Raw genomic sequence first — 26,202 nt, 5'->3', positions numbered from 1 at the left:
ATTTCTTTGCCAAGCCTAGCCTGTGCATGCACAAACATAACATAAACCCCTCATTGGAGTCCTCATCAAATACTCCAATGGGGTAACATAACATAACATAGGCTTGGGTTACATAGGCATCATAAAAACATTATATCTCATACAAGACCATGTGTACAGGGAATACAACAGATTCTAGTCAAGCACACTATTAAACTTTCATTACATTACATATCATACTTTTACATTACAAACAAACCATGTCCACAACTAAGCTATTACATAAACTTCTCTTACTCTGCTGACTTCTCTATCTACTCTGCACCTGCAAGACTGGGGTTAAGAGAGAGGGGGTGAGCTATAAAGCCCAGTGAGCAGAAACTAAAAACATTGATTTTATTATTTCCTTTATTCTTATTCATTATTTATTATTCATTTTATTTTATTATTCTTTTTATTATTATTATTATTTTTTTTTATTTTTTTTTCATCATATTATTCAACTTTTTCTTTTTCTTTTTCATGCTTTCATGAAATGCAACACATCACAGCTAATCACGTCAAGAATGGTATTGTCACCATTAGTCCTCTTCCTTTCCAAAGTGCCGGGACGTAGAATGGGTCAACCGGTCTTTCTCTTACATAACATATCATAACATAACATTCCAATATGCCGGGACGTAGAATGGGTACAACCGGACTTTCTCTTTCTTTGTGCCAGGGACGTAGAATGGGTACAACCTGGACTTTCATACATAACATGCCATATCTCATCATACATATCGAGGACCATGGATCATCCAATCAACCATCCACATCAACATCAATTTATGCAATGCAACATATTCGTGAATTCTAATGCAAACATCCTGAAATATTGCATGGCAGTAATGGTGCATGAGTATGCTTTAGGATTCATTCATTTATTCATTTACTTTACTTTAAAACTTAAGGAGTTATTCCACTCACCTGATGACTGAAGCTTTAACAACACAAAGGCAGCTATCTCACTGCCGGGGGTCTCGGTTCCTCGGGTCCGAACCTACACAGGTGGACTTAGATGAGGTACCAAACGAATATAAACAAGACTCTAAACATACCCCCAAAAACCTCCTAAAAACACCTCAAAACATCCCTAGAAAACATGCAAGAAAAGGCTGGACAGGGCACTTTCGGCGGCACCTTCGGCGGCCGGAAGTGCCTCCAGAGCCGAAAGTCAGGCAAGTTCGGCGGCTGAAACTCCCAGACAGAGACGAAACTCATGCATGTTCGGCGGCACCTTCGGCGACCGAAAGTCTCGGACAGAGCCGAAACTCCAACTTTCGGGAGCAAGCTTCGGCAGCCTAAAGCTGCCTCCCAAGCCATGTTCGGCGGCCGAAACTCCCTTCAGCTGCCGAACCTGGTTTCTGCCAAAGGGCAGAAACTTGGCTCCTCTTGCCTCCAAGGTTCCCAAACTTCCTAATCATGCATAAAACCCTTCTACAACACTCATACACAAGCATACAAGCTCCTAGGGGGCTCAAACTATCAAATACCCCAACTACAACACTTCAAACACACACAATCAACACACATTGTTCATCAAAACATCAAAACCCATAAACTTATCAACAAGCCTAAACATGCATCTCTACCCATAAAACAACTTAAAACTTACTTAAAACATATAAGGAGCTTAAGATCGGCTCTTACCTCTTGAAGATCGAGAGGGAGACGACCTAAACTTGGAGATCCACGAAAATGAGCTCCTGAGTTCCCAAAGCTCCAAAACTTGTTTCAAAAGTTCAAAACCTTCAATGAGAGGTGAAAACTCAAAAAAAAAGGTGGGGATTTGAAGGAAGAACACTAGATCTGGAAGAGGGCGGTCGGAAGCTAGCTGTGGCCGAAAATGGGAGAAAGCTCGCCCATTTCGGCTAAGTGCCCCTTTTTATAGTGGCTGGCCAGGCCACGTTCGGGGGCCGAAAGTGCCTCCGCACGCATGCCATGTTCGGCGGCCGAACTTGACTTTCGGCGGCCGAACCTGAACTTCCCTCACTCATGCTTTCGGGGGCCTAACGTGCCTCCAAAACGCATGCATATTCGGCGGCCGAACTTGACTTTCGGCGGCCGAACCTGGGTTTTCCTCCAAAGACTTTTCATGCAAAAACTCATTTAAATTTTCATACTTAAAACCATGAAATACCTTTAAAACATTTTATGAAAACATGTTTCTACCCTACTAGAGGCTTCCGACATCCGAGATTCCACCGGACGGTAGGAATTCCGATACCGGAGTCTAGCCGGGTATTACAAATAAAGCATTTGAAACATATGATAACATGAAATGCATCACATCACAGCTAATCACATCAAGGATGAATTTGTCACCAATAGTCCTCTACATGTTCCAACTGTGCCAGGGGCGTAGAATGGGCCTCACTAGTCTTTCTCTTACATAATCATAACATAGCATGACATAACATTCCATAATGCCAGGGGCGTAGAATGGGCCTCACTGGTCTTTCTCTTACATAGTGCCAGGGGCGTAGAATGGGCCTCACTGGTCTTTCGTACCGTATCATCATCATATCATAACATACGAGGACTAAAGGATCATTCAACATGCATCCACATCATCAACATATTATGCAATGCAACATATTCGTGATTTCTAATGCAAACAACCTAAAATATCTCATGGCATTCATGATGCGTGAATCATGCTAAAACGGGTTTATTATTTAAAAGCATAAGAGTTATTCTACTCACCTCTAGCTGAAGCTCTACTGACTCAGAAGCAGCTGAACTCACTGCTGGGGTTCTCGGTTTCTCGGGTCCGAACCTACACAGGTGGACTCAAATGAGGGACCAACCAAACATGAACATAACTCTAAACTACTCCCCAAAAACCCCCTAGAACATCATGAAACAATCATGCAAAACATGTAAAAGAAGGTTGGACAGGGCACTTTCGGCGGCAGGTTCGGCGGCCGAAAGTCCCTCCAGAGCCGAAAGTCAGGCAGGTTCGGCGGCACCTTTGGCGGCCGAAACTCCCAGACAGAGGCGAAACTCATGCATGTTCGGCGGCCGAAACTCCCAGACAGAGACGAAAGTCTCCTTTCGGGGGCAAGCTTCGGCAGCCGAAGGCTGCCTCCACAAGAGGGTTCGGCGGTCGAAAGTCGTTTCGGCTGCCGAACCTGATTTCTCCCGAAGGGCAGAAACTTGGTTCAAATATGCACAAATGCCTCAAACTCATGCCATCATGCATTTTGCTCAACCAAAACATGCATACAAGCTCCTAGGGGTCTCAAACTACCTTAAACCCCAACTACAACACATCAAGCAACACAAATCCAACATACATTGCTCAAAACATAACATAAACTCAAAAACCTAACTATAAGCTAAACATGCATTCTACCCCAAAGATCTTCATAAAACTTACTTAAAACATAATGTAAGCTAGAGATCGACTCTTACCTCTTAAAGATCGAGAGTAGAGGCGATCTAACTTGGAGTTGGGAGAGATTTAGCTCCTTGGGCCTCCAAGTCCAAAACTTGCTCAAAACTTGAAAATCTTCAAAGGAAAGCAAAAACTTGTGAAAATCTTGAAAGATCTGAAGGAAAAGACTCAAGATTGGTGAGGGACGGCGGAGAACTCACCTTGGCCGACAATGGGGAGAAAAGCTCGCCCGTTTTCGGCTAAGGGACCCTTTTATAGTGGCTGGCCAGGCCACGTTCGGGGGCCGAACGTGCCTCCGCATGCATGCCATGTTCGGCGGCCGAACTTGAGGTTCGGCGGCCGAACCTGGACTTCCCTCACTTATGCCTTCGGGGGCCTAAGGCACACCCGAAACGCCTGCATGTTCGGCGGCCGAACTTGAGGTTCGGCGGCCGAACCTGGGTTTTCCTCCAAAGCTATTTTCATTCAAAACTCATTTCCTTTTCACGCTTAAAACATAAAATACATTAAAACATTTTATGAAAACATGGTTTTACCCTTCTAGAGGTCTCCGACATCCGAGATTTCCACCGGACGGTAGGAATTCCGATACCGGAGTCTAGCCGGGTATTACAGTAATTCTGCAATTAAATAATACCAGTATTTTTTTTGTATATATTGAATGTTATTACATAACTTTACAAAATATTAAGATTAATTATAAATAATTATTATATTTTATAAAAATATTTTTAATATATAAGAATACTATAAAAATAAATAGTAAAGCAATTGCGCATAAAAATATTTAAAATTATAATATTATCCTGCTATTAAACCTATACAAGATTGTTTCACTGAATTAATTACTTAATTTAATTATTTTTTCTTTTTAATAAATTATAAACGATTGGTATAAAATATTTAAAATTATTATATTATCTTACTATTAAATGTATATGAAAACAGAGTTGTTTATAATTTATCAAATAGAAGTAAATTAATTAATTAATCTAATCGCAGAATAAATTAATAAAATATCTTTGATAAATTATAAACAATTAAGCGATTGTATATAATATTTAATCACAGCATAATTTTATTCTATAATTTTAAATAGCAGTTCAATAAAAATAATTTAATTTTTATAATTTTAAATATTTATATTAATTTATTTATTTTTTATTAATTATTTAAATAACAATATAATTTTATTTTATAATTCTAAATAGCAGTTAAATAAAAAATAAATTTAATTTTTATAATTTTAAATATTTATATTAATTAATTTATTTATTATTAATTATTTAAATCACAACATAATTTAATTTTAAATATTCATATTAATTAATCAACTTATTTATCTATTTTTTTATTAATTATTTAATTTAATACTCTTATACATATATTTAATAATAAATAAATTTATAATTATTATTATTTAATTATAATATTATTATAATAATATATTATATTAATCTAATATAAATATTTTATTATAATATATTAATAATTAAAAAATAAAAAAAATTAAATTATTGATCCGGCCCCACTTAAATGGCGCTAGGCCCTGGCTCCCATTAAATAGATGTCAAATATATTTTTCGACTGAGCTGTGACGCCCTATTCTAAATCGACAAATAACTTTTCCCAACCCTTGATTCATAAATTTAAAATCTCCCGCCCGTGTTAAAGACTTCCATGCTACCGACAAAAAAAAAAGATGAATCTATTCGAAACTCCTGAAAACGCCAAAGAATTATGGATACAGGAAGCCATGTCCATTGAAAATTGTGTTGACCTGGAGTCATTGATTTGTGTTTATTTAATTATTCATCTGGTAATTTACGTTGCCCTTGCAATTGCTTGCTCCAGTTGGTTCAAATGTGCTGTATCGTGTTTTTGTATATATATATATATATATATATAAATCTGCTAATGATTCTACTTTGTTCTTGTTGGATGGAGACAATTTTCGAATCTTGAGGGTTCAGAATGAATGTTTTTCCTGGCGATTTTTCCAACACATACTAATTTCAGGATTGTATTAAAAGAAAAAATCTACTTAAACACAAGTGAGGCCTTGAGCCCAAGCAGTGTTGACATAGGAAGAGCCTCCCAATTTTCCCACCTAAAAACGTCTCTCTAGAAGCTAAGCCATCAATAGCCCTCCTCTCTTCTCTCTCTTTTGAAGATTTTGAAATTGGGTATTTGATCATCAACCATGTATGCACTTCTGCATTTTCAAATTCTATTCAACTTACTAATTTCTTTCCTTTTATGTTTTACAGGTTCTCTGCGGATTAAGATGATGAATCAGATGGAAGTCGACGACAATTCAGCTGATTTTGACATGCAACTGATAGGGAATTTCTTGAGTTTCGCATCAAGGGGTGATAGGGTTGGGCTGAATCAGATGCTGAGGGCAGGTACTTCTCCTAACGTGCAAGACTATGACAAACGGACTGCTTTGCATCTTGCAGCCAGTGAGGGCCATGCTCCTATAGTTGAGCTTCTTCTTCACTACAAAGCTAATGTCAATCTCAAGGACCGCTGGCAACGGACTGTAAGCTCTCCCTCCCCATGCTCTTGCCTCTCAACCTCTTTTTATTTTTATTGGGTGTGGGATGCAATTCTTGGAATAGAATTCCTTATTTACATTTTTTTTTATTTGAATAACTTGACTAATTGGAATTTTCAAGATTTTTGGCATTTAGACGTTCATTTCCATTTCCAATCTGAACTGAACAGGTTATATAAATCCAGTAGCAGTGGACGTCTAATCTACTGATAAACTGTTACTTCTATAAGGAATCAAATTACAGGAGCATAGAATGTAACTGTTAAGTTCATGGAAAATTTTCATTTCTTTGTTGCTATTGCAGCATAATGTTGTTTATTTGCATAGGAAACCAGCGACTATTTTTACACTATTAACCAATTCATATGTAAACTGAACTTGAAATTTTTTACAAGCATTAATTCAACCTCTTTTTTGTTTGTCAAGCCCTTGACAGACGCGAGACTGTATGGACATCGGGATATATGTAGAATCTTGGAAGTACATGGTGGCAAGGATTTTATCAATGATCAACCAATGGTAATCTTATCATCTTTCTTTTATCAAAAGAGTAACTAAAAGAAGATGGTAATGTGTGTATATAGGGGAGTGTGGTGGGATAGGGTTTGAAACTTGAGAGAACCTAGAGAGTTCAATTGTCAATGTAAAGGATTAACGCCTTAGTAAAGAATTCCAGTAATTTGATCAAAGCGTGCAACCATCGACTTTTGAATTTCTAGAAATTAAGTATATCTGGGTGCAAATATGATCCTATTCTTACACAAACCATTTCGATCAGCAAGTCTCACTATTACTGACATTATGAGATGCTTGTTTTATTTCTTACTTTTTCTGCACCTCTGCAGACAGTTAGACATGAACAAGACTCCAATGAACTGAACTTTGATATTTCTGAACTGAACACAGAGCGGTCATCAACAGTTGAACAGGTATATGCTATTCCTCAAGTAGTTTGATCTAGTATTTTAAAGCCTTGGATGTAGCACTCCAATTCACACTAAGAAATTTCATCATTTAAAGCAAGAATGTCATCCATTTACTAATGAAAAGAAAATATCCTAAAACCCTTATGCTTAAGCGAGATGTTGTACCTTACGGTACCTCTACAACCAATTTGAGAAAATTTTATACTAGATGCCAGCATCAAGTACATGCCCCTGTATATGGATCATTCTGTCCACTGGGTATTAGTCTCAAGTAGACTCTTGGTTCCCAATGAATTTGATGGTTGGTTGTTAGAGATGCCCCTTGTCAACTACCTTGAGGAACTGGCTGCCATAATGAAATTCAATGCACAGAGTAACTTCAAATAAATGTCTGCTTATGACATTTGTTGTGGCCTTCTGATTCGGTAACCTTTACTTGATACTTTTTTCTTTTTTGCCAGAGCTTTACTTGATACTTGCGTCTTACAATATTGTAGACTTTCAGATCTAGAAGTATTATAATTTTCAAAGATAATATAGTTATTCATCACCGTTTCACTGCTGGTAAATAGATCTTTACATTTGAAAAAGGGGAACTCTTTTCAATACTGCTTTGCTGCTTTATGCAAGAAGAGTTCAATCCACTTCTGGCACTCAAACATATTCTCTTCTGAAGATTGTGAAATAATTGAAAAAATTAGATGGAAAATATAAAAGACGGTTGAAAATTTTCCAACAGGATTTTTTTCTAAATGCAGTAAGCAAACTATTTCACTGATGCTCAAAGATGATGAAAACTATCTATCCAAATGCAAATCATTGAGAAAATTTACCATTTCACTCATTGCTCTGTGACTTTCTAGGAAGTGGTTAAAGCTATGTATATTGGATTGAAATAAGCATTTTAGATTGTTCACATACTTAAGCCAATCAACCACTGGATAAGCAATGGCCATAATACGATGCAGGTTGCATAATTTTCCCCACTTTGGTTTTCCTGCTTTTATCGTATATTTTTTGCTAGCTTAGAATTCATCTACTGTAATCTGTGTTGCATGATTGTTCCTTACAAGGCATTTATAATGTAATTTTCCTTGTGAAATTGACTGGTCATAGAAATTTTTCTGATGATGATTATCAGGGTGTCTTTGGTGAATCAGTCAAGGTCAAATGGCGTGGAACCTGGGTTGTTAAAACTGTTATTAAGAGTCAGATTTACCATCCTGTAAAAATGTGTGCCAGCTATACCTTTACCTTCCCTTTAATTCTCTTTTTGTTTAAATTATTATTTTTTCCCTCCACTTTGATCAAGGATAAGATCAATTTATGCAATTCTAGGATGTCAGAAAATTTATTCATGAGCATAATGCAGGAAATTATCTGCCAAGGACAACACTCGATTGCGAGAACTCCGGCATCCTAATATTTTGCAGTTTCTTGGTTCAATTGTTCATGGAGAGGAGATGATTCTCATCACAGAGTATCTGTCAAAAGTAATTCCTACTATGGACATATTTATCCTTGAAGATTTGCTTTTCAGTAATGACAATTGGAATGATATCATTCACTTAAGACATGCCTGAGTCATCTAATGGCTATTTTATTATGTAAAACTGATAGATAATCTAATAAGCTTGGAACTAACAGCTTTTCATACTCAAGTCTTATTAGGTCTTAAGAGCCTTTAATCATTGTAAAGTGCTAAGCTTATGGTTCTGATTTCTGACTTTTTTGTTGCTTACACTGATGTAGGGGAATTTAGATGATATCTTGTGCCGAAAAGGTCGACTTGACCTACCTACTGCTCTTCGTTATGCACTTGACATTGCTAGGTAATTTGTTTTGTTGCTCTGCATTCATGTTGTAGAGGTTGCTTGACAGTGTTAAAATTTTTTAAACCAATTCATGCCTCCCAAATTTTCTATCTCTGCTTTCTTTTGTTGAACAAGCATATTATTTTCATCCTATCAATTCTTGTTGGCACAAAGGAAATGCAACACAAGAAAAAGAGAGAAATAAGGCATAAGTGAAGAGATGTTTATCTCTTTAGTAGGCGCTTTATGGTCTAAAATTCTCTTAAACCAAGTTTCATTTTCTTTTTATCATGTTGTACCTCACTGTCTGACTTGTTTACTCTCAGAGAATTTTCTCACTGGAGTCATATAATTATGATCACACATAGATTTGACAGCTAATAATTTAGCCAACGACATTCCCTCATAAAGTTGTTCCTTTCCATTTTGTAGGGGTCCATCTTGTCATCTCCATTGGCAAAAAATTATCTTCAGCTACATTAATTAGTGATATTCTTTAAATGTAAATAATACATGGATTAGGCTTTCCACAGAAAACAAATTCCTTATGGCCCATCTTCCATATATATCACATGTCATGACGTTCTGCGATTTCAAGTTATCTGAATTATTAACTTCGTTTTCCCTTTTTTGCTTATCTTTTTGGGGTTTAGAGACCAAATATGGATTTGTTTAATGTCCTAAGATAATTGACAGGGGAATGAATTATCTTCATGAGCACAAGCCCTTACCCATAGTGCACAATCATTTGGATCCCAGGTTAGCTTCTTTGCTTCTCCTAATTATTGACTTAATAAACAAGCTATGGTGGCAAGATGTATTAATTGGATGTGCAGGCGACCTCATTGCAGCACTGGTAGAACGATTTAAAAAAATGGTAGTTGGAAACTGTGAATCCATACTTATTTACTTTATGGGGCTTGGATTCATGCTTATAGTGATGATGTGATAAATAAGTTAAAAGTCATATATTCCCCCTATTTGTGTGTTGCATTGGATGGCAACATTAACAGGAGGCTTGAATCACATTATATGATTCCTCTACTGAAAATTAAATTAGAGGTTATAGCATACTCAAGTGGCGTTGTATCTCTAGGCACAATGTAGAGACAAAGTTATTGTCTCTTCTCCTTTGTTTTAGTGGGTAGAGATTTATGGTTATGTCCTTTCTCCCCGGTGGGAATATAACAGGGTTACATGGTGATTACTTTATGTGAAACTCTGTACATGATATATAAAGTTGGACAGGTATTATCATTTATTTAAGGATGGGAAGCAATCAACAACCAAAAATAATCATTACAAACCATCGCAGTTTTGTGTAAACAAAAATGATTTGTGGGCCTCTTCTTTTTGGAGGCAGAAACTTGTTACAGGATGAAGGTGACCACTTGAAGATTGGTGAATATTGGGTTCAAATGTTCTATGAGCAAATTCATCCTAATCAAGACACATGTATGTTATCACCATCTAGTTGTTTGTTGTTTGCCACACATTTAATAGTGTTACTGCATCTTAAGAATCCTTTTGCTTTTTGAAGGCCAAAAAATGGATGATCCCAGTGGTACCAGCATTTATCAATCAAATGTCACCAAGAAAGATATTTGCAGATTTGGATTCATATTTTATCAGGTACATATTTAGATAAGTTGGTCATCATTTTATAGTTCTGAAGATGATCAATTCTGTTCATAAACTCCTTTTTTTTTCGAACAATTCTATTCGCACAATCTGCCTACTCCAGCAATGAGGAAATTTCATCTTAACTTAATAAGATACATGTACTTCAAAATCATACAAATCTCGTAAGAGAAACATAGATTGATTTTGACAATGAAAATAGTAGTTAATCTGAGTCCTATTTTGTTGCGAAACGATCCGAAGACCTTGCAACTTGATGACTCCTCATCTAATGACACTTATTGATATTGGTAACCGGAAGCTATATCTTGAGACCCAAATTCTCAACAATTGTGCATGCTGTTCCATTGATATCTAGAGAACTGCTGAGAATTGTAACTTGCTAATTGATAAGATTTTTGTGTTCTAAAATATTGAAAATGAGCAATAAATCAAGAAGATAGAGATGATACTTTAGAATCTTTATAAATTAAATGATTATTATGCCATTCTACTTATCTGCCGAGAAAATGGAGAAATAATAGGATAGGACAGATTTTTGTTTCCCTTTTTCAGTTTCTTCTTTCCTTGTGTTAGTTTATAATACCATTACCAGTATGTAGGTTTTAAGAATTTCATTAAGCTGATCCTTGTTGAACCTATTTAATAAATATGAATACTTTACAGATGTTAGAGGGAAGGCACCTGAGCGACATGAACTTTGACTTCATAAATCTCAAATCTGTCGATTTTGAACCGAAGTTTCAGATCAGCCGTTGTCCTAAAAGAATTCAACAGTAAGTGAATCTCATTTTTCATATCAAATTTCACTTTACTAATTATACTTCATTTGGTGGAAAAAGATAAGAGCTTAAATTGTTTTCTTCCCATCATTCTACCCTCGGAAATATCGGTCATCTCTAAGTCTTCGTATCATAACTTATGTTTGTGCACTTGCATACCCTGATAAAAGCAACAGGGTGAAATGAGGTGATTGATTTATATATTTGGTGTTAGTTTGATATTTAGTTGGTGTCAGGCTCTTTGCTGTAAGGAATATAACAAACTTATATGGGGAAAATTGAAATGCACGGTACTATTTACAGGCTGATAGAGCGTTGCACAAGCAAAGATCCTCAATCAAGCCCTTCATTTTCTGCTGTCATAGAAACCTTAGAAGAAGTTTCCACGAGCCTAGGGAGAGCCGGATGCCCTGTCTGTTGAATGGATAATGGAGGTGAGATTGATAATAATTGCAGGTCCAAATCCCTAATGAAACAATTATAAAATGGGGGAATGAATGGTAATACTGGCAGGTTAATAAGTGTTGCATCTTGAGGATGCAGTAGTTACTTGTACAGTGTGCAATAAATTTGTTGTATATTTCTCTATATACAACACTTTTGACAGTAACATTATCCTTTCCGACGGTGTGCTTCTCCCACGATGGTAGCTATCTATACCTTATATATGATCCAACATAGTTATGCCAAATTGCTAATAAGTATATTCATTAAAAATATCAAAAGTTAATTAACATAAATTTTAACTTTTTTTAGTCCTAAAAAATTTAAATTCGTAAATAATATTTGGAGTAATATTTTTTTATTCTAAATTATTTCCTTGTAAATCCTGTGGCACAGAAGATGCAGCTGCTGGGATAATTTGTTTTTATCCAGGATAGGCACATAGGCGTATTTGTATAGTGGAAATCACTCTATATGATTGGGCTTGGTATTATAACTTCCAGTGAATTTTGATATAAACAGATTCTAAATTTAATTTATTTATGTTGAAAATAAATTCTTCTAAATGATGGTTTGAATGTCTAATGATATTCCTTTCGTATGAGGGGGAAAAAAATCCTACCAAATGAATGCAATGATTTACTTTATAATATAAAGAGTATAAAACATTAATTAAAAAAATGGGTTGCTTTTATGAGAATAATAACGAATAATTGACTTACTATTTTTAATTTTGGTGTTGAATTGTAGCTTAGCCTAGCTACCAATCATCAACGCTAACTTGCCTTTGGAACCATGAATTTAATTTATAATAATATGGAGTGTGATGGTAACCATATTTTTCTGGTTTCCTCCATACCAATATGTCCGCAGTCTTTACAGCTCGCCTGCTTATCATGGCCTTGTGATTGCTGTCAAAGCAATAATAATGAGCATCAAAATAAATTTTCCTTGGAAGAAAAGCAAAATATACACATAAAAAACGAGAATTATAAAAAGAACCCAAATGCAAATGACAAAAAACAAACAATAATTAAACCCTAAACCAACAAATTCCATACGATAATTGAACAGATCTAACACTGGTTATGCGATGTGTGTGTGGCAGAAGCTCCACGGAATCTGCGAAACTAAAATAATGGTACAATGATGAAGTACGGCGTGAAATGAGTGCGATCCTCTCTGCCAAAACGAGTGCAGCCAAGCCAAGCCAAGTAAGAATAATACACCAACAGCTAGCATAGCATTACCAGCATCACGTAATTCAATTAGATTAATCTTATTGGTATATGTGTGAGGGGGTGGCAGAGAACGTCTATGGAGGAAACTGGAAAGTGAGATAACAGTAATGGTGGGTGTGGGAAATGAGTCAAATGATGAAGGTGATGCAGTAGCGGCCTGGCACGTTGTTGATGAGCTTGCGTTTTAGCGTGGAAAAGTGTATAAAACTCGGTTAACCAACGCCCACACCGACATTTAAACTTACTTGTTGCTCACATATTACTTATACTATTCATTAATAATAATATCTAAGTCTTTAAGCAAATCCTCACTTTTTATTATTTAATTACCTCTGTTCCTCACAGCCCATTTTTTTCCATGTCAAGTTACTAACATTAACAACATAACTTGATAATTCTAAACTATTTTTTTCAGACATAAAAATATTTGTTCCCAGTTTCACTCCTTGATATGCTGAAATTGTTCTTGACTAGGGAAATCTCGTGAAAATATAACCGTCAATTGATATAGTTTATTTCTTTCTGTATTTATCATAGTCAACTGATGATTTATTTCCTTGTAGAAATACTGAATTTTTTTGCTAGTTTAATTACGCTTCTAATTGCGTGATAGTCTTCCAATTTCCCTTAATAATCAAGGCTCAAGGCTCTCAACACAACCACCCCCATCATGTATTTTAGCCGTAGATGATGGATTACTGTCAACCAAACATGATTAATCCCTTATCCAAAAAAAAAAAAAAAGAATCTTTTTTACATTAACGCGTTGCCCAACACAAATGTCCGAATCTGCCATCCCAACATCGTCGTTTTAGCCACCTTTGCCTATATATAAACATGTCAAAACATCCTTTGCAGCTCACCCATCTTCCCCCATTTTCTTCTTCTTCTTCGTCCATCTCAATCTCGCTCTTCCTCTCTGCAAGTATCACATTCAGTCTTTGCCTGCTCGGGGAATAATATCGAAGACAGAGCTTGAAGTTCTTGATTCGCCGATCTTCTTTCTTCATCATGGGAAACCACGTCTCTTGCAAGCTATCAAATCCATTATTACTCAAGAACTCGAAATCAACAAAAGTGATCTTCCCATCAGGTGAAATCCGGCATATCCACCAACCCACCAAAGCCGCTGAACTCATGATGGAGACACCAAACTTCTTCATCGTTAACTCCAAGTCCCTGAAAATTGGCCGTAGACTTTGCGTTCTCAATGCAGACGATGACCTTCAAAAGGCAAATGTGTACGTTATGTTTCCAATGAATAGAAAGAACTCTGTGGTTACAGCAAGTGACCTGGGTGCTCTGTTCATGAAGGCCAACTCTGCAGTGAAGCGAGTTTCTGCCGGGAAAGTTAGGGTCCGACCAGATACTACGGAGGACGCAGTGGCGGTGCCTAGGCTGAGCTTGGAAGGTATAGAAGAAGTTTCAACGCCGGAGTTTAGGCATCGGATGTCCATGTCAAGGTCAAGGAAGCCATTGTTGGAGACCATAGATGAAGAACCAGTTCGCTCAAGATAGCTGGCATGGCTTCTTCTATGGTTTCTCGGGTTCTGGTTTTGTTTGAGGATCAAAGAGAAATTATGTTTCAGTGAAGAAAAATCTATAATTTGTAAAAACATGAAAGAAAAAAAAAAAGAACATATGAAATTTGTCTATACGATTATTTTCTCATTTTCTTTTTTATTTTCCGTTATTGACATAAACAAGAACAAATTGAAAAATGTTTTTTTTATTTGTTAGTTATTTTCTTGGCATATATAAATTAATTTGGGTGCAAAAGTCCAAATACTCAAAAAATGCTATTGATTGATGTGTATCAATGAAGAAGGTTATTAATGGGAGCACATCCGTTATTATTTTTTATTTATTTAATATTTTATAATCGATTTATTAAGAATTAAAATAATTTTAATAAATATTTATTTTATTTATAATGATAATTTTTTTTTAAATGTATCAAATTATTTATTTTAATTATTAGTAGTAAAATATTTTTCTGTTATAATTTATTTATTAAGGAAATGGCATGTTATAATTTTAATTTAAATAAAATGTTTAATATTTGTATAATTAGACTATGTTGATAATTTATACAGTATTTTTTCTTTAAAAAAGGTACTTATTTTCATTTACATATACCTAACTTTATCTTCTCCTTAAATATTCGAAAAAATGATCACATTGATAAGAAAATCTTGGTATTTTCACATATTATTATTATTATTATTATTTTCAAATCACATCTTTATGATATAAGAAATTATTTATATGGCAAAAAATTTCTTTAATTTAATTTTATATTTATAATCATAAAATTCTCATTTTTAATGATCAATTTCGCTTCCCAGGTAAACTTTCTCGCCAACCAAACACACTTCGTCGGGATGTGGAAACACATAAGAACTCTTGAATGGAAATAGAAAAGAAATGTAATTCCAGTTCCTTCGGAAATGGTAAGATCTTTGCAAGTCCATCGGTCACTAGTCCTCAACTCTGGCTCTTGGCTCCGAAATTCTCCGCATAAAAACAACCACAAACCCCAATATTTCTAACAGGCAACTTCAACTCGCACCAATTTTTGCCGAAAAAATGCTTCTTTTCTCAAAAGCCCCCAAATTCTAATGGAAGCCTGCAAATCCACCGACAAACCACCCGAAGCCCTAGACTCTCTCCGTCTTTACCACAACTCTCTTGCTTCCCTCTCCCTCCGAATCCCTCCACATGACCAACCCTCCTCGCTCCCTCTCCCCTCCTCTCTCCCACTGTCCAAGCTCATCCCCGGAACTCGCTTCCTCGTCGACGCTTTCCGCTTCTCCACCTCCTCCTCCATCACCTACTTTCTTTCCCATTTCCACTCTGACCACTACACCGGCCTTTCTTCTAATTGGTCTCAGGGCCTCATTTTCTGCTCCCCCACAACAGCCAATCTCCTCATCCAAGTCCTCAAGATTCCCTCGCAGTTCGTCTTCCCATTGCCTCTGCTCGAGCCCGTGATTATTGATGGTTCTCAAGTTACATTAGTTGATGCTAATCACTGCCCGGGGGCGGTGCAGTTCTTGTTTAAGGTTCCTGGTAAGGATCAAGAAGGGTTTGAAATGTATATTCATACTGGTGATTTTAGATACCATAGTTCGATGAAAGAGGATGGCTTAATTAGTCAGTTTGTTGGTTGTGATGCGATTTTCTTGGATACTACTTATTGTAATCCTAAATTCCTTTTTCCCTCGCAACAGGAGTCTATCGATCATATAGTTAGTGTTATAAAGAGAATAAGGGGAGATTTTATGATTCAAGAAAAGAGCGTGTTGTTTCTTGTCGCGACTTATGTGGTTGGGAAGGAGAGGATTTTGCTTGAGATTGCGCAAAGGTGTAAAAGAAAGGTGCATGTAGATGGGAGGAAGATGGAGGTTTTGCGGGTTTTGGGACACGGGGAAAGTGGGGTGTTTACAGAGGATGAGAATGAAAGTGATGTTCATGTTGTTGGGTGGAACGTGTTAGGAGAGACATGGCCATACTTTCGGCCAAATTTTGTTAGAATGAAGGAAATAATGGTGGAAAGAGGATATTCTAAGGTTGTTGGATTTGTCCCAACTGGATGGACTTATGAAGTGAAGCGTCATAAATTCTCTGTCAGGTCAAAGGATTCATGTGAGATCCATCTTGTGCCATACAGTGAGCATTCAAATTATGATGAGCTTAGAGAGTATGTGAAGTTCTTGAGACCTAAGCGTGTCATTCCTACAGTTGGCGTGGATATTGAAAAATTCAACAGTAAACACACTATTAAAATTCAGAAGCATTTTGCTGGTTTAGTTGACGAAATGGCTAACAAGAAAGAGTTTTTGATGGCTTTTCATCATGGATCATGTGAGAATGATGAAAAGGCTGGATTGGAAGATGTGGTAGAGTTGAACGAGCGCATGGATCCAGAGGAAGATGGGAATTTATCTGAAGTGAAAGCCCTTGAAGATAAGGATCCAGGTGTTGTTTTGAACTCTTCATCTACTCTGCAAGAACATGGTTCACAAAATTTAACTATACTAAATGATGACGAAACAGAAAAAATAATACGAGAACTTAGCGATTCTTTGCCCTCGTGGGTTACTCGAGACCAAATGTTAGATTTGATTCAAAGCTCAGGAGGGAATTTTGTTGATACAGTTTCAAACTTTTATGAACACGAAACAGAATTTCATCAACAAATCTTTCCTTGTAGGACATCCATGTGTTCTTCTCAGACTGATTCTCTCAACGAATCTGAATCACTTTCAAATCAAGTTTCTATCAAGAATAGCCAAGAGACTTCAGGGACGACTCCTTTGAGTCAAAATTATAAGTCATCAAACTTAAAGCCTTCAAGCAAAAGTGGTATGACTCTTGGAAAAAGGAAGAGGAGTGTTGGCAAGAAGGCAAAAACGAACTCAAAATTGGAATCTGGTGGACCAAGGCAGTCTACTATTACAAGGTTCTTTAATAAACTCGTTCCTGATGTTTCTCAAGGTAGTGAGGTCCAATTCTTACCTGGTCAATCTATGGAAGAAAATTCATTGCAGAATGATGATACAAACTCATACAAAGAGGAGATATATCAGTTTATTCAGATAATTGGCGGTAATGAATCATCAAGAGGCTATGCTGCCGTTATCATGGAGAGGACCAAAGGAGACATTAATAAGGCATTAGATGTGCATTATGGTAATGAAGGTAACTTTGATCAGAGTGTAGAGAAATTGGTTGCATCAGACAATTTGGTTCAGCCTCAGTGCAATATTCATGAGTGCTCTTCTGCCCAGGACAAAACTGTATCAGAGGAGGGAAAGCATATGGTTGATCTGTCCATACAGAGATCATTGAAAGAAAATGTCGCTGCTACTTATGTTTCACTACCACCAGAAAAATACAATCCCATACAACATGGTCTGTTTCTTCATTTTGGAGCTGTTTGACTTATGAATATTTTATTCTCTCTGTCTATAGTGTTAAACTCTGAAGCTAAATCCTGAGATTCATACACAGCATGCTGGAGTATTGGAGAGCCTGCTCCCTATATCCATCTTGCACAAACATTTGACCTAGTTGAGGCGGAAAAGGGAAAGATCAAGGCTACTTCCATGTTGTGCAATATGTTTAGAAGGTTTTCTGCCAAGAGTTACCTCTCCATTGATTTCAATTTTTTTCCAGTGTTACTTTCATCCTTATGGAATAAGAAATTTGAATGTAGTACTAATTAACGAATGGAGATGTGTTGCTTGCAATATTTTTGCATGTGTGCAGTTTGCTAGCGTTGTCTCCTGAGGATTTGCTACCTGCTGTGTATCTGTGCACAAACAAGATTGCTGCTGACCATGAAAATATAGTTAATGCACTCTCCTTTTTTTTAAAAAAATTTATTATATGGCTGGGCAGACATCATATTGATGATCTTCTAACCCTTGAAGATTAATTATGCAAATGCTAGTTGCAATTATTCCCCTCTAAGAGACATATTATTTCTGATTCTGAATGCTTAGGGTTAAATATTCTGACAATGAACATCTGTGGTATGATGATATGTAATTTAAGTTAACTTGGCTTGAATTGGCATATCCAGAAAGAAAACTGCAATATGGACATGCTTTTATATCTTCAGGGTTGAGGATTTGTTTATGTTCTCTGGAGCACAAGAAAGTAATGCATACCAATGTTGTGCTAATGATGCAGGAGCTCAACATTGGTGGAGGCTTGGTCACTTCGTCGCTAGAAGAGGCATGTGGGACAAACCGGTCTAAACTAAGGGATATGTACAATAGTATGGGGGATCTTGGTAGGGACAAATGTCTAGACTCTAGGGAATGTTTTTCTAATTCTTCCTCCACCATCACTGCATTTCTTTTTTCTGACGACTTGTTTGGAGAATGTGCTAAACCATGATGATCTATTGATGGGTGAAGGTGATGTTGCTCAAATGTGCCGACAAAAACAGACATTACTTGCTCCTCCTTCTCACCTTCTCATAAAAGATGTATTTTCTGTTCTCCAAAAGATAAGGTATTAATAACTATTTTCTGTTCTCCAAAAGATAAGGTATTAATAACTGTTCTCCAAAGCATGAAGAACTTTTGACTTAATCATTCTCATACAAGATGACTGTAATGCCTGGTGTAGGTGGGTGGCGGGAATTTAGGCTGAACTTCTGTTAGTTTTTTGAACATCATCTTTCTCTATTGCTTGACATTAGGTTGGATGTTAGAGTTGTTTGGGATTTCCATGGTCAAGTGTGGTTTACTTTCTTTCTTTTTCTTCTTCGAGAACAATTACTCAATTGTAAACATTTATGCCATGTAGCAGAGATCAACTATTTCTTTACAGTTGTATTCATTCGAGATTGATGCCAACTGTCAAATGCCAATTCCACTTACAATTCAGATGCAAAACTTTAGCGTGCATTCTTGTGAATGATAAACAAGGGATTTTCTCTGAATTGATGTCCCATTCTAAACAAACAGAGAATTGCTTGAAAATTTTTGATCAACTTGAAAGATCCAATTGCTTGTTTAGCTAAAAGCCTAAAAATATTTATTGGTTAGAACTAGAGTGGTTGCTTCTTAGAAAATTATGCTAGAATTCTATACAACACCTTCTAAATTAATATTTCCAGAATTTTTGTGTATGTCACTATTTAACTTAGGGAATTAGAGGCTAACTTATTGGCATGCATTTCATTAACTTCATACTCACTATTGTCACATAATATTCATCAGTGTGCAAACAGGTACTGGAAGCACTCTTCGAAAGAAGAGGCTCATTGTAAATCTCATGCGTTCTTGCAGGGAGAAGGAGATGAAGTTTATTGTTAGAACTTTGGTAATAGTTTCTGCAAAGTCCTCAGTTCTATAACTTTATATGGTATTTATATGAAATTTATGTCTTCCAAATCTGCGTATGATATTTTTTGCTCTTATTAAGTAACATAGGGGAAATTACTTTTGGAGCATGCTAATTATTTGATGTAACTAATTAGATTAGTAATTAATTATAAGTTCTAAAAGTTAGGGAAGACAGAGATTTCATTAGGATCCAGTAATCTTTTTCACATGTATGGTACTTGCACTTATCCATCTCATGTTGATAATTAGTTTTCTCAACTGGATACATTATTTGAAGGGACAAATCTAGAACTGTTATTAATTTCTGTCCCTTGTGATTTTCTTTTTTCACTTGGGACTCTGTCATGCTTAGGAATTATCATGGAACAGTTATTTGATTTTCTGTCTGTATGCATCACATTAGCTGATATTCAATTTCCTTTGGCCATCTTTTGGCTCCTTAAAATGATGAAGTCTGGGCTTTTAGTTCTAGGTGGTTAAATGCCATATTTATTTAGTACTTATCTTTCTATTCTAGATTTTCTGATGGATTCAGCAAACATTCAAGGAAAAATAAATCCGAGAGAAAACTGTACACGAGTTATTTTCCAGACTTTTTCAATCACTGCTTGTAAACATCAGATGACATGAAATTAGATCTTGAAATGATATTCTAAGTATAGTATGCTAGAGAAGTCATATTCTGTCTAAAGTATTCCTGAATAGGTAAGAAACTTACGGATTGGAGCTATGATGAGAACTATTCTACCTGCATTGGCTCAAGCTGTTGCTATGAATTCCTTGGTCAATTTCGATGAACAAAAAGCTGAAAGTTTGAAGGAGAAACTTCAGGTTTGATTTCTATTCTTAGGTTGCATGAATATTTTTGGTACTCTAAGTTTGCATCTCTCCATAGTGACTGAATTTGATATGATTTATACATTATGTACAAGTAAGTAGGAATATATATATATTTATATATTTTATAGCGATGGAAAATCAACTTGTTGTCATTCATGTGAAAATTCCAACCTGTGTGCATTACTTCTTAGTCCAGAATTTTTTTTTATCTATTTGTGCTGCTAATCTTGTCTTTCTTTACTCTCTAGTACCTTTCCTCAGCAGTCGTAGAAGCATATAATATACTTCCAGATTTGGTGAGTTGTATGTATTTAGATCCTCACTCCTCCTGAGTTTTTTTTACGTATTTTTTGACATGCTTCAAAGATTTATTTTTTCCATTGCTATATTCTAACAGGGTTTGATCGTTCCCTCACTCATAAGCAAAGGCATTGAATTTTCATCATCAACTTTGTCTATGGTGCCAGGAGTACCTATTAAACCGATGCTGGCAAAGTATAGACTCTTTCAATCACTTAGAACTTGTTACTATGCAGGTTACATGTTTAATCTAATGATGTATTGGCTAATTGTACATGTTCTCTTGTGATAGAATTACAAATGGAGTTTCCCAAGCAGTTAAACTCTTTCAAGATAAAGCTTTTACATGTGAATACAAGTATGCCCCACATCATCAAGCTTAGTCCATCTTTAAGATGCTCTATTTTTTTTTCATTGGATATCTTTGGATGGTGGAGTTATGAATATGCTTGTTAACGTATAACATCCTTGCAAATTCTTACTGTAATGCTGGTTATTGCCACTTAACTCTATTCTTAAGTTTCCAATTTATTGAACACTACTTCCATTTTTTATCTCTAAAAGCATATGCATCATAAAGGTATGAAGTATGCACGTAGAAATTATAGGCAAGAATGACAATTTATGAACTTCATGCATTTAGAAATTATTGGTCTATGATGACCGTAGATTTAGGTTCAAGTTTTCAATAAATGTAGCCATATTGTTGTGTACATGCATGCTCATTAAATTTAGTTTTATGCTTATGTAGCAATAAGAAGACAACTCATTCATGTCCAGGAAAACATAGAAATTTTGGAACTATAAATCAATTCAAAAAATTGTGGCTATTACATGATAAACTGTTTAATAACAGCAGCTTAGAAAATTATTGATATCATCTGTTTGCTACATGCATTTATTCACTAATGTGCTTGTGGTTTTTTAAAGAGAAGTATCAAGTAGTTCGTTGTTCCTTCCAACAATTAGATAAAAAATTTTACATATGCATTTTCTGATTCTTCTCTTCTCCCCCTGCCCCCCTCTTTAGACAACATCATTATTGGATGCTCTCTGTTTGTAATTTCAGATATGATGGTCAGCGTGCCCAAATTCACAAATTACCAAATGACACTTTTCGTGTATTTTCACGGAATGGGGATGAAACAACATCAAGATTTCCAGATTTGATCAATATAATGAAGGAATCTTGTAAATCTGCTGCAGTAACTTTCATAGTGGATGCAGAGGTTAGATTTTCTTATGGCAGAAGGTGTCTGTGAATTGGAATAAGATTCTGTTATTTATGTTGCTGGTGCTTTTGGCTTCCAGGTGGTTGCAATTGATAGAAAAAATGGCTGCAAGCTCATGTCATTCCAGGAACTATCATCAAGGGAGAGAGGGAGCAAAGATTCCTTTATCACAGTGAATAATATAAAGGTTTGATCTTTTGTCAATCATGATGTGGTCCAATATGTATAAATGCGTGAATAAGTGTAATCATCGAGTTAAGATATGAATGCAAAATGCTGTTAGATTATCTGTTCCAGGAACAAATTCATTCTTTTTGAATTGTAGTTAGTGCAAATATAAGTGTTGAAGGTGATATGGTGCTGGTGATGCATATTCTTCCTGCAGAGATGCCAAAATGGTAAAGGGTAAGTAGTATGTAACTATTGCAATGTTGATGCTTATGAAGCACGGTGCTCCTCTGGCTTGTATGTATATATTTATGTATGTGTCTACAGTGCCTGTATTTGTGAAAAACAAAAAAACTGGAGAAGAACATGTCCTTTTCTCTTGTTGAGCTTACCCTCAGCCTCAGGGAAAATTGGTGTGGAATTCTAGCATCACTGATTGAAGTAACTCCATCAACCTCCCCCCCCCCCAAACATAAAAATAAATAGACATAATGAAGTATCATGATTAGATTTGGAGAAAACTTTTATTTCCATAGCTCTCCTCCAAAGTCACATTTAATATCCTGGCAGAAAGTCTGAAGTTCAAAGAGTGGAATGAGGAGCAAGCTCTTTTAGTTACATTCTAGAATCTAAACTAATGTAAGATGTTAGCAATTGTTTAAACTTGGATTAGGGTAAGTTTTAGATGAGCAAGAGTAGCAATTATGGAGAACATATGAAAACAAACAGAATTTAGTCCTTGTAAAGTGCATGTGATTATTCAAAGAGTGGATAAGATGTTATGATCATGTACATGAAACTTGTGCTTTTAAAAGAGAATGCAATTAAGTTTACTTGCATGATCTAGGTACATGAAAGAAAATCTCCCAAGATTTATATCTCTGGTTATAGTCATTTGGATTTTGTTGGATGGATCTAATATTTTTCACTCCCCATTATTGCAATTGTCAACATTCGAAGATCACAAGGCAATCCTTGGGGAGAGCCTTACCAGTGCTCTTAGGTTTGTTTTCATGAGGAAATGCCTGACATGAGAAATAGGCATTGTCTTTGTAATTGTTGATAATTTTGTATTGTATGGTCACTTAACATGGTTTGCCTCTATGATTTAGTACTAAAGTGTTAGTCAATTACATTTCAATGTGGCACTGTTCTGAACTTTTTGCTTTTTTCTGGTGTTTCCACCATGTGCAGGTTGATATTTGTGTATTTGTCTTTGATATCATGTTTGCTAATGGAGAACAGTAATTACCTTGAACCTTTCCTTGGAATTTTTTTAAGTCTAATGTTTTTATATGTTCAAGGAATAATGACATGTAGCAATTGTCAATTTCAGACCAGAAGTTGATCATTTATATTCTCATGGGGATTTCTTTGAGATTGCCTTTTTTAGTTGTATTGACCTGTGTACTAATTGTCAGATCAAATTACCTGTGTACTATTTATCAGATCAAAATTTCCTGGTGTTTGTAGCATATATATGCATGTATATAAGTACATTTGTGTATCAATAGCAAATAGAAATAGCCAAAATTTAAAACACCCTTGTTCTTTTCATCCTTCATTTTATGTATCACCCCATTTGGAATGACTTTTATGCTAGAATTCATCGTTTTAATCTTGAATCAATATTACATTTTATAATGTGAATGCCTAACTTGCAATCTTTTTCTTCTTTTGTTCCTTTTTAAAAAAATGGAAAAATAAAGAAAAGAAAAGATGGTTGCTTATGATGATGATCACTCTCATTTTGCAGGCTGCTGGAGCTTCCTCTTCGCCAAAGAAGGAAACGTACACATTTCTTACACCATTGATGAATTTATTTTTAGTTTTTACTGGGCAATAAATTCTTATTTCTTTCAACTTGTGGGTTTTATATCCTTGCGTCCTCTTCTATTGTTTTGCTTCTACAATACCACAGGCCTAAAGGATTTGTTTTGTGATGAGAGGATGGGCTATTTTGAGTACGCAAAGGAAATGACGGTAATTGCTTTAAATTACCAGTTCACACAGTGAGTCATTTTCTCTCATTTGGTTATACTAGTTTTTGTTTTGTAGGTTGAAACTCATGATTCTTGTTTGACCAATGATGTAACAATGGCCAAGATAAACTCTTTCCTTGAAGAAGCATGGCATTCCTCATGTGAAGGAATTATGGTGAAATCTTTAGATGTTCATGCTGAATATTCTCCCTCAAAACGTACAGACACATGGCTAAAGGTTTTTCGCATTCACTGTATTATTTTGTTATTATTCTGCCTAAGAAAGAAAATGAAGATTTTTCATGCATTAATACTGCTTTGCAGGTCAAGCGAGATTATGTAGAAGGATTGAATGACTCACTTGATTTAGTCCCCATTGGTGCTTGGCATGGTAATGGGAGAAAAGCAGGATGGTGAGAACAGAAAATTCTCTTTAACATTTTCTTGGGTTGTCCGGAAATTGCTTTCTCCTGTAGTTGCTTCTGCTTTTCTCTCCTTTTTTATCCCTTGTAATACAATGGCACAAAAAAATCACTTCTCACTTAAGAACTGGTGTAACAGTTTTCAAGTCATTTCAAAATCATTAAAATGATTGGTCAATTAGTTAGAGATTGGAAAAATCATCAAAATCATTAAAATAATAAAAAAACTAAAAAGTTACCGAGGCATCAAGGCATTTTGATTTCATGTGCTTTGTAATTGCATCTTGTCAATCTGGTCATGTTAAAGTTGCAGGCTACCGGCAATTTGATTGAACTTTTATTATGTTGCAGGTATAGTCCATTTCTCATGGCATGTTACAACCCTGAGACTGAGGACTTCCAGAGTGTTTGCCGTGTCATGTCTGGGTTCTCAGATGTATTTTACACTGAGGTAATTGGATTTGATAGTCGTTTGATAGTCTAATGCATGCATTTTGTTGCAAAGCGGATGGCAAGTTGTGTATGGATTCTCACATTTGTGAAATTCCAAGCGCCTTAAAATTATTTGTACTGAATATTTTATTACGGCTAGTTTGATTTTGGTGCCTTTTGAGACTCATCTTATCCTCCATTATGGTAATAATTGGTTTCAAAATGGAGTTGCAGATGAAAGCATTCTTTTCTGAAGATAGAATATTGTTGAAAAAGCCGTCCTACTACCAAACTTCGGAGGTGCCAGATTTGTGGTTTTCTCCAGAACTTGTTTGGGCAATACGCGGTGCAGACTTGACTGTTTCTCCAGTTCACCATGCTGCTATAGGTTTAGTTCATCCATCCCGTGGCATCTCCATGAGATTTCCAAGATTTGTTCGCCCTGTGTCAGACAGAAATCCGGAGGAATGTAGCACAGCGGCAGATATTGCAGAAATGTTTAATTCTCAAACACGGAAGATGAATGTAACAGGCACAGCTGCCAAGTAACTTATCATGTAAATTAGCAAATTTTGTAGTCTGAAAATTTGTACAAGTGTGGAAAGATGATCTGCCAGGGTCTAATACAAATACAAAACAATTATTTCTCCTGTGGACGGCAATTTATCTTCAACCACCCAGTGGCATTGCCCATGGCTGTTGATGTTTGAAATATGCTGAGCACAAAGAAAATAGAGAAGGCAGAGCAAAGTATGGCAAATAATCCTGAACATGTAACATTGCTGAGCACCAGGCTCAACGACATAGCCTGAATTTTTAGGGTCGATCTTCCAGGCAATCTCAGCCAAGTAAGATTTATTTTGATACCATAAAATGTTACCACCAGCAGTTTCTTGGCGGGTAATAAACAAATAATTGTTGATCTCCTTCTTTTAAGAGAATCGGTGGTGAAGGACAATCGAGAGTATTTCACGGTTCTTGGTTCCATAATAATTAAATCGAAAAAAAAAAAGATATTATAGAAATTAAATTGAATTTATTTAATTATTTAATTTTAATTTATTTTTAAAAATCATACTAAAAAATCGATTATATAATAATAATAATATAATAATATAATAATAATAATAA

General features: G+C 35.7%; 3 protein-coding genes across 8 annotated transcripts; all 3 read left to right on the top strand.

The window, feature by feature from the left end:
• Nucleotides 1-5,074: 5,074 nt before the first annotated feature.
• LOC110608500 (integrin-linked protein kinase 1) lies at nucleotides 5,075-11,754 on the top strand. Of its 2 annotated transcripts, none has more exons than XM_021747742.2 (12): nucleotides 5,075-5,240; nucleotides 5,692-5,966; nucleotides 6,408-6,500; nucleotides 6,827-6,910; nucleotides 8,049-8,140; nucleotides 8,280-8,400; nucleotides 8,660-8,739; nucleotides 9,418-9,480; nucleotides 10,085-10,176; nucleotides 10,262-10,353; nucleotides 11,029-11,138; nucleotides 11,448-11,754. In XM_021747742.2, the coding sequence occupies exons 2-12, from the start codon at nucleotides 5,709-5,711 to the stop codon at nucleotides 11,563-11,565; spliced, it is 1,203 nt and encodes a 400-aa protein (XP_021603434.1). In that variant the 5' UTR covers nucleotides 5,075-5,240; nucleotides 5,692-5,708; the 3' UTR covers nucleotides 11,566-11,754. The 2 variants fall into 2 exon arrangements, with proteins under 2 accessions (XP_021603434.1, XP_021603433.1); XM_021747741.2 differs by lacking the exon at nucleotides 5,075-5,240 and adding an exon at nucleotides 5,262-5,607.
• Nucleotides 11,755-13,583: 1,829 nt separating this feature from the next.
• LOC110609907 lies at nucleotides 13,584-14,500 on the top strand. Its single transcript, XM_021749744.2, has one exon. It carries the CDS (start codon nucleotides 13,841-13,843, stop codon nucleotides 14,345-14,347), a length of 507 nt encoding a protein of 168 aa, XP_021605436.1. The 5' UTR covers nucleotides 13,584-13,840; the 3' UTR covers nucleotides 14,348-14,500.
• A 651-nt stretch (nucleotides 14,501-15,151) lies between these two features.
• Nucleotides 15,152-25,721, top strand: LOC110604547 (DNA ligase 6). 5 transcript variants are annotated; one of them, XM_021742760.2, is made up of 19 exons: nucleotides 15,155-17,746; nucleotides 17,846-17,963; nucleotides 18,104-18,185; nucleotides 18,530-18,632; nucleotides 18,760-18,856; nucleotides 19,570-19,672; nucleotides 20,401-20,526; nucleotides 20,784-20,831; nucleotides 20,933-21,030; nucleotides 21,128-21,193; nucleotides 21,905-22,064; nucleotides 22,147-22,254; nucleotides 23,430-23,479; nucleotides 23,992-24,026; nucleotides 24,157-24,218; nucleotides 24,294-24,455; nucleotides 24,542-24,630; nucleotides 24,991-25,090; nucleotides 25,306-25,721. In XM_021742760.2, the coding sequence occupies exons 1-19, from the start codon at nucleotides 15,451-15,453 to the stop codon at nucleotides 25,618-25,620; spliced, it is 4,218 nt and encodes a 1,405-aa protein (XP_021598452.1). In that variant the 5' UTR covers nucleotides 15,155-15,450; the 3' UTR covers nucleotides 25,621-25,721. The 5 variants fall into 5 exon arrangements, 4 of the variants coding, with proteins under 4 accessions (XP_021598478.1, XP_021598470.1, XP_021598486.1 ...); XR_002486262.2 differs by lacking the exons at nucleotides 24,157-24,218; nucleotides 24,294-24,455; nucleotides 24,542-24,630; nucleotides 24,991-25,090; nucleotides 25,306-25,721 and adding an exon at nucleotides 22,393-22,472 and having other exon boundaries at nucleotides 15,152-17,746; nucleotides 23,992-24,014; XM_021742786.2 differs by lacking the exons at nucleotides 23,430-23,479; nucleotides 24,542-24,630; nucleotides 24,991-25,090; nucleotides 25,306-25,721 and having other exon boundaries at nucleotides 15,152-17,746; nucleotides 24,294-24,436.
• The last annotated feature ends 481 nt before the right edge of the window (nucleotides 25,722-26,202 follow it).

The sequence above is a fragment of the Manihot esculenta genome, chromosome 2 (genome assembly GCF_001659605.2).
Source record: "Manihot esculenta cultivar AM560-2 chromosome 2, M.esculenta_v8, whole genome shotgun sequence".
Classification (NCBI taxonomy): Eukaryota; Viridiplantae; Streptophyta; class Magnoliopsida; order Malpighiales; family Euphorbiaceae; genus Manihot; species Manihot esculenta.
Note: the sequence above shows the minus strand (reverse complement) of the source record. Positions and strands in the feature narration are given on the sequence as shown.

What these genes read in the sequence shown, in the direction of transcription:
- LOC110608500 (XM_021747742.2), top strand. Translation starts at nt 5,709, where the DNA reads ATGATGAATCAGATGGAAGTCGACGACAATTCAGCTGATTTTGACATG. An exon ending in GGTCATCAACAGTTGAACAG is followed by an intron (nt 6,911 to 8,048) that starts GTATATGCTATT and finishes GATGATTATCAG; the next exon opens with GGTGTCTTTGGTGAATCAGT. An exon ending in TCACAGAGTATCTGTCAAAA is followed by an intron (nt 8,401 to 8,659) that starts GTAATTCCTACT and finishes ACACTGATGTAG; the next exon opens with GGGAATTTAGATGATATCTT.
- LOC110609907 (XM_021749744.2), top strand. Translation starts at nt 13,841, where the DNA reads ATGGGAAACCACGTCTCTTGCAAGCTATCAAATCCATTATTACTCAAG.
- LOC110604547 (XM_021742760.2), top strand. Translation starts at nt 15,451, where the DNA reads ATGGAAGCCTGCAAATCCACCGACAAACCACCCGAAGCCCTAGACTCT. An exon ending in TCTGTTCTCCAAAAGATAAG is followed by an intron (nt 18,857 to 19,569) that starts GTATTAATAACT and finishes AATATTCATCAG; the next exon opens with TGTGCAAACAGGTACTGGAA. An exon ending in TCTTCGCCAAAGAAGGAAAC is followed by an intron (nt 24,027 to 24,156) that starts GTACACATTTCT and finishes ACAATACCACAG; the next exon opens with GCCTAAAGGATTTGTTTTGT.